General features: G+C 53.8%; 1 protein-coding gene across 1 annotated transcript in view; it reads right to left on the bottom strand.

Annotated features, from left to right (window-relative positions):
- LRFN5 (leucine rich repeat and fibronectin type III domain containing 5) overlaps positions 1–12,953 on the bottom strand; it is a 19,778-nt gene extending 6,825 nt beyond the window's left edge. The window contains exons 1-3 of the mRNA XM_029965277.1: positions 12,930–12,953; positions 1,645–3,052; positions 5–657 (exon numbers count right to left, since the gene is read on the bottom strand). Of these exons, the coding sequence (XP_029821137.1) occupies positions 5–657; positions 1,645–3,032 (2,041 nt within the window). The 5' untranslated portion in view covers positions 3,033–3,052; positions 12,930–12,953. The remainder of the gene's footprint in view (positions 1–4; positions 658–1,644; positions 3,053–12,929) is intronic.
- Between the last annotated feature and the right edge of the window lie 219 nt (positions 12,954–13,172).

Genomic DNA, 13,172 nt, shown 5'->3' with positions numbered 1-13,172 from the left:
CGGCTCGGCAACTGCAGGGCCGTGGAGTTATTTCTGTTCGAGTTCTGGGGCTCGGCGCTGCCGCCAGCCTCGCCCTGCGGCTCAGGGACGGGCTTGGGCCCCAACTTTCGCTTCTGCTTCTGCGAGAGGGAGGTGCTGGAAGTCCAGGTGGGAGGCAAAGCGGAGGTAGTGGTGGCCGAGTCCTGGCTGGAGCCGGTGTCCGGCGACTGCATCGTGCCATCGCCGGCAGCCTTGCAGCACTGGACACCCTCCTCGTGCCCCACAGCCTGCTTGGACATGGACTGCGACAGCACCCCGCTGCAGCCCTGGATCTGAGCCCCGTTCGTCTGCGAGTACACGTTGCTGACCTTGGTGGCCTTCTGCTGCCCGTTGTTGTTGCACACCTTGTAGCGGATCATGAGGATGATGATGAACACGAGCACCGAAGCCACGATGATCCCACCAATGATGATAATCATGGTCCCCCCCAGGAACTGGGACTGCATGAAGTGGCAGCGCACGTAATCCTGCTCGGTGGTGAACTGTGTGCAGCCCACGACCCTGGTGGCCGTCAGCGAGGTGATCCCGTCATCGTAGATGGCCAGGACGCACAGGTCGTACATCGTCCCCGCGGCCAGGTTGTTGACCAGGAAGGTTTTGCTTGTGGGAGGTATCATTCTGGGGGAGAAGGAAACCAGCGTGAATGACCCTGGCAGACACACAGGCACCTCCTGGCAGCCCTGAACATGCTGAGCACCACGGCTTGGCTGTCCCACCTCTGCCACAGCCCCCACAGGGCTGATCACCGTCCCCCAGCAGCTGCTGCCCAGTGTCTGATGTGGCGCAGTCACCACCAAGCTCCCCAACACAGCTTGGCACGGCAGAGCCTCCCATCAGAGCAACCACATCAAAAGCAGAATCACACAATCCCAGGTTCGTTTGGGTCAGAAGGGACATTTAAAGGTCACCCAGTGCCACCCCTTGCCATGGGCAGGGACACCTTCCACTAGCCCAAGTTGCTCCAAGCCCCGTCCAGCCTGGCCTTGGACACTTCCAGGGATCCAGGGGCAGCCACAGCCTCTCTGGACAACCTGTGCCAGGGCCTTCTCACTCTCACAGCCAGGAATTCCTTCCCAGTATCTGATTTGTATCTACCCCCTTTCAGTTTAAAGGCAGCACCCCTTGTCCTATTAATGGGACAAAGAAATTCATAAAAGAAATAACCAAACAAAGACAGTGTTGAAGGGTGTGATGGCCACGCCCAGCAGCACAGATCTCCCCTGCACTTCCCCAGCATGGACACCACCAGAAAGTACTGCAAGGAACACTGTCACGGACACTGTCCTCCCTCTGCTTCCAGAAAGCCGAGCACATTAAGATCCATTTAATCCATCTACTCTCACAACCCTTCTCGGATCAGTTCAGAGGATTAGAGGTCCGTTTGGATTAACTAAAAATAACACCATTCAAGGTAACTTCCCCATCTGTGAGTAGAAAATGGCATGAGTCCTTCCCAAGGCTCCCACCATGAGCTGCCAGGGGCCAGGCTCTGCTCGGCCAGCCCAGCACGGCACGGGAAGTCTGGCAGATGAGCTGCCGGGGCCGGGGGCCCCACGCCAGCACCGAGCACCCGGTACAGCCCTGCACAGGCTGGGGCAGCCTTACCTGTAAACAAGGGAGTCATCGTAAGTACCATTGTACTGGATTTGGAACATACGTATCCCAGGTATATTCCTCTGGAAATTGAATTTCAGCAGAGCAGTGGAGGACGTTGCTTCCGCAACAACCACCTTCTTATCCTGGCTGACTTTTGTATCCCCGTTGCTACTGCTCGCGTTGGAGCCCGACTTGGTGGATGTGGAGATATCCGAGGAGCCCGGGTCGGGCTCATGGATGTGGTTTGTGCTGTTCAGCAGGTGGGGGAGTTTGATGATGTGCAGGTCCACCGTCTGCGTGGCCTCCCCTGCCGGGTTGGAAGCAATGCAGGTGAAGGAGCCTGTGTCCTTCACCGTCGTGATGAGGATGTCGAGCGTCCCGTTGTCATACACCACGGACCTGGTGGCATTGGAAATCAGTTTGCCCTCAGGTGAAATCCAATGGATGGCTGGCTCAGGGTCGCCCCGGGCCTTGCAGCGCAGGGCTGCCCGCTGCCCCTCCAGCACCCGCAGCTCGTGGGTGTGCCGGGTGATGAGCGGGGGCTCGCAGAGGAACTCCTCCTCGGGGATCGACCAGAAGTACCGGCCAGACAGGAGCGTGGGAGAGGCACAGGTCTCCAGGTCGTCCTCCCTGGAAAGGCGCCTCAGCCACAAAAGCTCACAGTTGCAATGCAAGGGGTTCCCACCGAAGCTCAGCGCAAACGTCGAGGGGCTGATAATTCCTGAGGTTGCCAGCACCTGAGCACGCTGGAAGAGTGGGTCAGGAGGAAGCTTCTGCAGTTTGTTAGACGTGACGTCCAGCCTGGTCATCTTGTGGAGGTGGGAGAAGGTCCCCTTAGGAATATGGTCAATCATGTTGTGGTCTAGACTGAGAGTGTGCAAACTGACCATCTTCTCCACGGCATCCCAGGGGATGGTTTCCAGATTGTTGTAAGACAAATCCAATTCCTCAAGGGCTAAAACATCGTCAAAAGCTGTGGAAGAAATTAAAGTCAGCTGGTTGTTGTTCAGTATCAAGTGGTGGAGATTGGAGAGCCCGCTGAACATGTCATTAGTGATCTTAGTCAATCGGTTGCTGTTCAAATGCAGAGCCCGCAAATTGCGCAGGTCGGCAAACGCGTGAGGGGTGATAAAACTGATTGTATTCCGGGACAGCGTCAGGTCCACCAGGCTGGTCATGTTGGCAAAGTCTTTCCTTTTAATGTTTGTAACAAAGTTGTCTGCCAGCCGCAGCTCCACAGTCCTCCTGTCAATGTTGGGAGGAACAAACAAGAGCCCTTTCTTGGCACAGAGGGTGGCGAGGTTCGGAGACAGGATCTGACAGACGCAGCGCTTGGGGCAGATCTGAGCTCGCACTGCTATGCCAATGAACAGCAGAAACAAAAGCAGTTTTTCCATTGTAGATCAGGTTCAAGAGCCTGCAAGGGAGAGCAAATGGCAGTTAGTCTCTGTGAGACAAGCACAGGACACGATAAAAAAGCCAAGACAGACTGTGGTTAAACCATGAAGGTTCAGGTAGCAGTGTGCCCCTCTCATTGCGTTACCTGGTTCTTTGTCATTCCCCTGTCCTGACAGAGGAGCGCCTGTGCTGCCTGCCAGGGGACAGCTGAGAGACAGGCATGTTTGCAAACACACAGATACACACACAGACTCTCAAATACAAGGGACAAAATGACTGGGAAGCCACTGGTGGCACTGCACATGCAGCCTCTCAGGTCCCTCCTGCTAGAGCCCATCCCACCACACAGTGCACCTCTGCATCCCAACAGACCCCTCAACCTCCTGGGCTGGAGATTCTTGGCCACAATGACAAATGTCCAGGTGTGGAAAATGAGGGGTGGTTCATGTGTGCTTCACTTGCTAAGCTGAAAGTCCCAGTTGCCTTGAAATCACTGCAGCTCCATGGCTTTACAGCCATCTCCACTGAACGTTTAAGCTCTTAATGCTATTTTCAGAATAAACTCAGAAGGAGCTAATTTTATGTCATTCAAACCCCAAAAATGCAAATAAAACAAAAAAAATATATAAAACAAAACCCAAGAATAGCCCCCACAACAGGGATCTAAATAAAAATGGATCATGGGCTAATTTTAGCGGATCACAGCTCTCCGGCTGCCGCTGCTCCCCCCGGAAAGCCCGGCGGCTCAATTATCCTTATCGCTTCCAGCGCCAGCCCCGGCTCCTCACGGCGTGTGGGAACAGGGCCGACAGCAGCAGTGCCCACGCCAGCTCACTGAGATCATCCATCAGTGACTATGCCAAAGGCTCCGTGGAGGGAGGGACGGGGGATGCTCCTTTGTGGAGCAGGTGGGAGCACCGTGGAGGTCCCATGGAGAAGCACCCACGTGTCTGAGAGGGAATGTGCCATCGTGAGCCACATAGCTCAGAGGGGCTTCACACTGGGAATGAAGCACCCAGCTCCCTTCGGGACCAGCACAATTACACGTGTTCGGATCGGATTACTCAGACCCATTATCGTCCCAGAGATGCATTAATGAAGATCAGCTAAAATACAGTTTCACAGCCAGCCAGGAGCAGGAATCTTAAATTGTCATTGATATTTAAAGCCATTTAACGTCAGAACAACAATTACTGCTCCTGTTGTCCATCCATAACCCATCGGTGGTGCCATGCAAGCCAGGGAGGCAGCAAAAAGGATGAGTGAAAATACCAGCCTAAACTCTGCTTTTCAGCACTATTAACGTATTTTTTCCAGATACTTCTGAGGACTGCAGGTATTCAGGACTGCTGGCTCCAACTCTTGAGTCCCCATTGGAAAAATAAAAGATCGTGTTACCAAGGTCCTCAGCGGAGTCTGCTGCAGTGGGCAGTGCTGGGAGTTGCTCCCATAACCAGTACAACCATCACCATTCCTGCTGCTGTTAGCTGTGGCAGGAAGCAGCATAAAGGTATGTTCTGTGGACTCAGTTTCGTGCCAGCACTGCAGGTTGGGGTGGCCCCGCAGGTGACAAGGGCCTGGAGGAGAACGGCAATGCTGAGCAGTGGAGGAAAGCTCCTGGTGAGGCCCCCAAACCCCACTGGTGTCACCCACTGGCCACCTCCTGACCTGGCATCTGCAGTGACAGCCAGGGGCAGCCACCTGCCCTTTAATCTACGTCTGGCACACACCAGATTGGAAGGGGCTCGGTGGCTCAGGGCATCTGCAGCTCGGCCACCGGGGTCCCCAGACAGCCTTGGCTGGGGACACTGCGCTCATTTAGATTTGCTAACTTAATGCTGCTAATTTAGATTTGTGGCTGTGATTAAAGTCATGTGCCTGGATTCAGCCAAGTCCACTTGAAGAACTGCACAAGATTAAACCATATCAGCATATTTATAAGTTTGGAAATGCCGTTACAAGACAAAACAAATTAAACCGTAGCTGGAATGACAAGGTTACAGTAAGGTTACCCACCAGCAGAGGTGGGATTTTTGGATTTTAGGAGAGTTTTTGATACTTTCTCTGTCGGTATCCTCTGGACAAATGCCCAGCACATGGCCAGAGCTGGATGCAATGCCCCTCCTCTCCCAGCACACTTTGTCCCTCACACAGGGAACTTGCAGGGGCAGCAGCACTGACATGGCTTACAGCTTCTTGCAGAAAACATCTTTTCCAATAATCAAATCATGATCTGATTCTTATTAACTGCTTAAAAGATTTTAAAAAAAGGAAAAGAAAGTGAATTCATACATAAAACAAATGCCAGTTTCCTAGGAAAGTGGGCATCGCTCATTTACTGCTTAGTGCCTGCAACAGGACAGGGGTTGTCAAGCTCCTCATGTGACTTTGGGATTCACAAAAAAAGCCTCTCATACACTAATCTTCAAATCCATTCTGTTGCTACATTTGATAATTTTGAGTGATTCATCTCTCTATAAAAATTAAGTTTGAATTGCCATGGGTTGCACAGCTCATGGCCACACAGAGTAGGAACTGTGTCTCCAAAAAGCAGAGAACCTGTGAGCCCTTGCACACACTGCCAGGGGGCTGAGAGCCCCTCCACTGCTCCCCCATCAGCCAGAGGGGTCTGAGCATACCTCAGGCTCTCAGCCCCAGACCACTGCTCCTGTCTCAGAGCAGAGGAACTCCTTCCCCTTACCCCTTTTCCCAGGTAAGGAGCAGGTATGACTGGTTGGGCAGGGCCTGGGCTCATGGGGGCAGGGACCCCTCTGCACTATCACCCCGTCCCTCCCGCCAGGGAGCCTTTGGCGTAGTCACTGATGGATGATCTCAGTGAGCTGGCGTGGGCACTGCTGCTGTCGGCCCTGTTCCCACACGCCCTGAGGAGCCGGGGCTGGCGCTGTAAGAGATAAGGATAAGGGGGAAAAGAAAGTGTTCACCTGCTGGGGATGGAGGAAGGGAAATCCTGGCATCAGCCACCACAAGCACCCCACAGCCATGCTGAAATGGGGACATGTAAAGGGAGATGCTGGGATCTCTGGCATTTCAGCTGCTGGGACCAGTGAAGTGGGGAACGAGGAGCTTCAGTTTCCCAAAGCTCAATGGTTTGTAAACACCAGGGAGTGTTTTGCTGAATTGGAAACAAAGTAGGTGAGAAAACAAACACTCGGATCAAAGAAACTCAACATGGAGGAGCCCTGCTGGCCACCCACTGCTGCCCCAGCCAGGACCACGTGCCAGGACCACAGCCACCGCATTCCCCACCTGCAACCCTTGCAGTAGGACTGGACGGGTGAATCCCTGGGGATGCCTCTGGAAATCCTCTCCCCTTGGCTTTGTTAAAGGGCTTCAGACAGGCACAAACACAACTGCACCCCTCAGACCTCTGGGAATCTTAAAGCAGGAGCCATGTGAGACCCAGGCCCAAAGCAAGGGCCAGGGGCAGCACTGCCAGCTCACGTGGGGATGCTGTCTCTCCTGGCATGATGTGTAAGGGTAATTATCCTTTCTTTACTTTTTAAGCACTTTATTTCAGAATTGTTTCACGTTGTCTGGAGCAGACAACACTCAACAATGTCAAGTCCTTAGAACAGTGAAAGCAACACGAGGTCCCTGCAGTGCACATGGGTCACAGCTGAAGTTTTTGCAGCAGGAGCAAGGACACGGGCAGGTCCTGGGGACTCCCCCCTCACTTCTGTTGACACAGCTGCCTGTGTCCTGCATTTCCCCGGGAATGCTGCAGCCTTCCCAGGAGGCATGGGCAGGGTCAGGATCCTTGTGCTCCAGGGGGATGCCCAACACTCACCACCCTGGCCAGGAAACCCCGTTGGCTCCAGCACCGCTCACTGCAGCTCGTGGCTGTGCTCACCTGGGACAGGGACACAGTAAGCACAGTCAGTACAACAGGGCCATGGGATTTCCAGGGATTTCATTTCTTTCCCTTTCCATTCTGCTCCCCGTCACGCCCCACGCTGTCTCTCTCACACAGGTGTCCCAGCACACACATATATCCCAGTGTTCCACTCTGAACACTCAGTGAGCAGCACTCCCAGCACCACTGCCTGCTATGCACTGACAGTGGCAGGCAAGGTGGTAGCACTCTCCCAACACACCTCCTGCACACTTCCAGCCCACTCCCTGCACAGCTGCTGCTGGTGTGGCCCCGAGCCCGCGGGCACACGCGGGAGCTCCACACAGGGCTGCCCTGCTCCCACCACCCCAGCTGAACTGGGCACTCCTGCCACGCCCGGGAGTAAAGGCTGAGCCAGCTGGAGCAGAAGGAGGGCTCCGACAGGACACCCGGGGCTGCAGAGGAGGCAGCTCGTCAGGCTTTAGTGTCACAGACAGGAGCCCAGAGTGACCCACGGGATGAGGGAAGGCGGCAGCGTGGAGCACGAGGCAGCTCTGGAGGTATTCATGGCTGTGCCGTGAGATCTCACCGGGCGATCCCGCCGCCCCTGGCACGCCGGGATGGGGGCACGTCCTGCTGCTCCACCAGGGGCAGGGGAGAAGGACACTGAAGCCAGCACAAGCCAGAGCAGCTCATGAGAAACACCCTGTGATAAAAACACACATGGAGAGATCGTCTCCTGTTTCTGAGGGACAACTCCGCACTCCCACCTCACCCAGTGTCAAACCCAGCAGGCTCTGGTTTAGCTGTGTAACTATGCTGGGCTCTCCAGGCCTAGCCAAGAGCCTGTTTGGGCTCCTTTCACTGTATCCTCCTGCTCCCTGGGGCAGACAGTCTATACAGAGCTTTCCAGCTCCCAAGGAGTCACTGTACCAAATGCTGCACAGATACGCCAAACACTGACAGCAACATCAGGATCAGCTGCTCAGCTTCCAAACAGGAGCAGGCCTAAGTGAATAATTGTTTAAACAAAGCAGCTTTTAACTTATCAAAACATTTTTACTGAATTGGAGTATTGTGGCATTTTAAAAACTAAGTGTTTTTGCAACACCAAAACACAACACAAATGTGAAGGGATTTGCTTTGCCTCTCCTCTGTCGCCCCTGTGCCATAGCCATGCTCCGACAGCAGCGCTCCACGTGCTGCTGAGCCACATCACGAGGAAATCCGGGACTTCACTGTTATTGTCAAACACCCACCGGCACCCAGGGAGTGCCAGATCCAGGGCTGCCTGTGTCAGCACCACAGCCCCTCCAGGGGAGCGTGGATTTGGGAGGGGGAGAGCGGTGGGGCAGGAAGGGCAGCAGTTGCTCCAGGGTCCAGCAAGGCCAAACCACATCCCATTCCCCAGTGGCCACTGGAAGTGGGACAGGGGCGAAGGGGGACCCAGGTACAAATACAACGTGCCCACACACAGTTTAATGGGGGGAAATCAGAAGCACAGGAAGCAGCACTGTGAAAGGGGAATTGGCAGCAGGATGCAACAGGGCAAAACTGGGAGCTTAACCATAAACAGATTTCCAAGCCTGAACAGTTCGTAGGTTTTATCAAGCACTCTAAAAATAACTTATTTCTTCCACAGTCTCGCTTCTGCACAGCCCACCAAATTAAATGAAAAGTAAACTAACAATGATTTACTCCAGATGGACATTTATTATCTGCGTAATAATATCAGGCAATTGTCACAGCATTAACTGAGGCCAATTCTTTTCTTAGTCATTGTACTCTTACATAAACATATAGTAAATTAAACAATCTAAAACCAGACGGGCATTTATTAGGGTTGTCTCTACACTTGCCTGAACATCACTTGGGGATGTGAGTCATAAAACATAAGCTGGATTTTAAGTTCCAAAGTTTAATTTAATGTCAAGTAGTACCAGGTACAAACTGAATATCCCTCTCATGGAAGAACATCTATTTAGTATTTAGGTCTGGCCTATTAACTGGTAAATCAAACAGATGTGGCCAAATCAGCTACTGAGATGATCTAAGATGTGCCATGTCTACAGCAGCCCTGACACTTCAAAGGCAAACCCAGGGAATCTCAAGGAGATGAAACATTTCCATCACAATAACGGGTGACGTGTGCCGGCAGGATACATGTAATAAAGGAAGGACAACAAGAGATGAAATGGAAATTTGCTTTGCAGAAGCCAAGAATAGAACATGATTTATATGCACTTATTTTAATTTATTTCAGGCTGAATGCAATTTATCTAAACTCATCAAAAATTAATAGGCCATACAGAAAGGAGTAGTAATAAATCCAAACTTGGGGCACAGAGAGTACATCTCTTCTCAGTCACTATTAGCACTTCACTATCTAATTAATCCACCACGTTATATCTCGCCTGGAAACCCAGGCAATCCCACTTGGTGGGACGGGCACTGACCACACAGCCCTGGCACAGCCCTGGCACAGCCCTGGCACAGCCCTGGCACAGCCCCCGGTGTGCTGTATCATTAAGGACACCGACACGGAGACAGAGACCACTCCATGCAGGGAGCCCCAGCAGGACCTGCTGCCCTGGAATGGCCCCCAAAGCTGCTCCAGCCCCCGAGGGCTCCAGGCCACAGTGCCACAGCTGGAGCACCACGTGCCCCTGGGAGGGAGCTCCCCAGGGGAAGGCACAAGGCAATGCTGCTCCAGCAGCTGAGCCCCCAGCAGAGGCTCTCACCCACCCCAGAGTAAATTCCAAGCACTTTCAGGAGAGCTGAAACCCCTGGGATACAGGAGCACCTCACAACTCAGTTAACACCTAAAAAACCCGCGACAGCCACGTACGGCACCATCCCCACACACAGCTTGTGCCCAACACCAATGGCACCAAGGGCAGGGACAGAGCAGGGCCAGGGGCAGTGCCAGGCCAGCCCCCAGCCCCAGGCCCAGCCCCAGCCCCAGCCCCATCCTGGTTGCCATGTGCTGTGGTGCAGCTGGGGCAAGACAGGCAGCACATCGCCCGTGCCAGTCCCTGCTCAGTGGGACCCCGGGGATGGGGAGCGGTGCTGCCTCCCCTCAGCCGAAGGCTGGGAAAGAAATGAGGGTGATGCTGTCCCCAACAAAGAGCAAGCACAGAGCAGAACTCTCCCTGCCCCTCCTCATGCCAATCCACAGTGGCTGTGCCAGAGGGGCTCCAGAGCCCAGCACAGGCAGTCCGTGTCCAGGGGCTGCCAAGGAGACAGGGCCCTGGGCAGTCCCTCCAGCTTCCCACAGCAACTCAGAGGAGAGCTTGGCCATGGAGCCAGGCTGGAACAGCTGCTTGACACACGGACATGGAGCCCACTGACCACACAGCTGGAGCAGGAACCCAATGGACCCTGGTCTGTATTCAAATCCAAAAGAAATCAATGGGTACTCTAAAAGGAATATTTTCCTTTACCAAGGATGACAGTTTCAGTGAAATACTGGGACTCATATTTTTTAAAACTTCAGATACATCTGTCAGGGTTGGGCAATTTTGCCTAAAAGAGAAACTTTCGATGTGCCATAAGGGAGAAACTATTTTTGCAATCTTCCCTTTGGCTCAAAATCTGCTGCTGGGATTTTTCAGGAGGCAGCGCTCCGCACACTCGAAAAAACTGACGGCTCTAAAATACATATTTATGGTTTCCTGATATAGGGAATAAGAACAGAAGAAAGTAATGGTAAGCTGCAGGAAATGTTAGAGAACTCCGGCAGCAGGACAGACAGCAAACCAGGACCAGCGGTGAAGTTGAGGGAAAACAAGAGTGAAAGGAAGTGTTGCTGTACTCCAGGCACTGCCCCGGTGCTGCTGGACAGGGACAGCACAGGCAAGCCCAGGGGTGCTCGGGCACAGGAGTGCTTGGCCATAAGGATGCTCATCTGCAGGGATGCTCCAGTGCAGGCATGCTCAGACACAGGGATGCTCCAGCACAGGGATGCTCTGGCACAGGGATGCTCCAGCACAGGGATGCTCTGGCACAGGGATGCTCCAGCACAGGGATGCTCTGGCACAGGGATGCTCTGGCACAGGGATGCTCAGGGGGGTCTGTCAGGGATCCTCGGGCACAGGGATGCTCAGACACGGGGATGCACAGCCACAGGGGTGCTCAGGTGGGTCCTACAGCAGTCCCCAGGCCTGGCACCACACACCAGCTCCAGCTCACTGACTGCAATGACCGACAGCCGCGGGCGGGAGCCCCATCCTGGCAGGACCTGGTGTGTCACTCCCTCGGGTGACACAGTGTAACTCACTGCACCTCCGCTGGGTTCCAGACTCAGGGAGTTGACCCTCCCAGAGAAAGTGAAATGCAAATTTGCAGAGCACAGGAGATAACATGCAGCAGAAAGTCAGGAGGCCAATCTGTTGCAGAACTGGGAAATCACTGAGCCTGCGCTATCAGCTCCCATCGGCTCCTCCGGAATCAACGCCTGGCTGCTTAAAGGCAACAGAGGAATGATTCCAAAGGGCTTAAAAACCTGTCTTGGAGAAAATCTGAGGTCCTCGGGTACAAGGAAACACGTAAGGAAAGCTGTGTTGGGTGGGATGGAGACAGAACCTCCGAAGCCTGTGGAAGGCACAGCCTGGCTCCGGAACAAGGACTGGTGAGCCGAGATCGGGACACGCGGGAGCACTGAGGCCTCACCAAACCCAACACTGAACTAAACCCTTGTTCAGGGACAGGGACTGGGTGTTTGCTGGGTCAGTACCTGCCACTGTACCGTCACACAGTCACATCCCACAGGGGTCCCACTGGGACTTCCAAGGCTGGGGACACTGGAGGTTGGAGGGAGTGGCAGCAGCCAGAAGCTGCAGGGCTGCCATGGGACCAGCATCCAGCATCAGTAACCCTCACATGGACCCTGATGGCATCAGCCAAACCACTGCCAGTCCATCAAATACGCCAGGACAGGGTGGGAGAGGGGCTGAGCATGGCTGTGCCATCCCGGCACTGTATCCCAACAAGAGCAGGAAGGACAGGAGACCTCACTGCTCTCCATGGCCAGGTCTGTGGGAAGAGACTGTGGTGGCAATGGTGAGGGATGTGAGTGGGAGGAGAGCAGAGCCAGCAGGAGAGGGATCTGGCCCAGGAGGAGCTGACGACACAGTTCCCCCTGGACCCAATCATATTTAATTTTTCTATCAATTTTCATTAGCCTTTTCCCATGCCTCTAGTTCGTCCACAGCATTGCAGGATTTGTTAAAAATAAACCATTACTGTCTCAGGGAGCTCCTTGGCCAATTATTTTAATACTCCTGGGTACCAGTTATCCAGCTCTGCCACTTTTAAACTGCCTTACTTAAACTGTCACTTTTTAACCTTTTTCTTAGCAGTAGAAAATAGCTGCCATGAGTTTGCATTTTGCTGCTCCTTTGCAAAAGGCAAACAGAAATAATCACAGAAAACTTCTGCATCACCCCCACGAATTCCCTGCTTTGTCTTGTGAGGTCCAGCCCTGTGACAGGCTTCTGTTTGTACCTCAAACGTAATTCCCCTCCTGCAGATGGTACCTGACCCAAGGATATTGAACATTTCAATTAAAAAATTTCCACCAATCTCAGAAAACAGATACTCGGGCATAAAAAAAAGACCTTCAGTGTGATTAAGTGTTTTTGGTGAGTAGGGCAAAATTAACACTATTGGACACCAGGAAGAATTTCTTCACTGAAAGAGTGGTCAGACATTGGCAGGGGCTGCCCAGGGAGGTTTGGAGTGCCCAGCCCTGGAGGTGTCCCAGGAAGGCCTGGCCGTGGCACTCAGTGCTCTGGGCTGGGGGACAAGGTGGGCATCGGGCACAGGGGGATCCATGGGCTGGGAGGGCTTTGCCAGCCTCAGGGATTCTGGGATTCTGTTGTCTGGCAGAAACGCGCCTCATGAAAGGGTGGCAAGACAGGGGGGTCCAGCAGCAATCCCTCCTGCACCCCAAAAGCCCTCCAGCCCCAGTGCCAAAGGCTCCCCAGCTGCTGCTCTGGACCCACAGCTTTACAAGTCCCTGCTGGAACAAGTGCCTCGTTACCTCATTTGTTAATTGGCCGCTTCTCCATCCCCCGTCGCCTCGCATTAACAAGCCCCACTGTCAGGGCGGCTCGGGCAGTACCCACACCGGTGCCTGCCGGTCATTAAGCTCGGAGCTCTGCTAACGAGCACAGCCTGGAGCCGAGCGGGGCTGTTCCCGTAATGAACCGCAGCTCCGGGCTCACAGAGCCCGCGTTAGCGGAGATGGCAGCGCTGACACCAGGAGAGGCTCAAGTGACTGACC

The sequence above is a fragment of the Manacus vitellinus genome, unplaced genomic scaffold (assembly GCF_001715985.3).
Source record: "Manacus vitellinus isolate BGI_N305 unplaced genomic scaffold, ASM171598v3 scaffold_94_pilon, whole genome shotgun sequence".
Lineage (NCBI taxonomy): Eukaryota > Metazoa > Chordata > Aves > Passeriformes > Pipridae > Manacus > Manacus vitellinus.
This window is presented reverse-complemented; position numbering and strand designations above follow the sequence as displayed.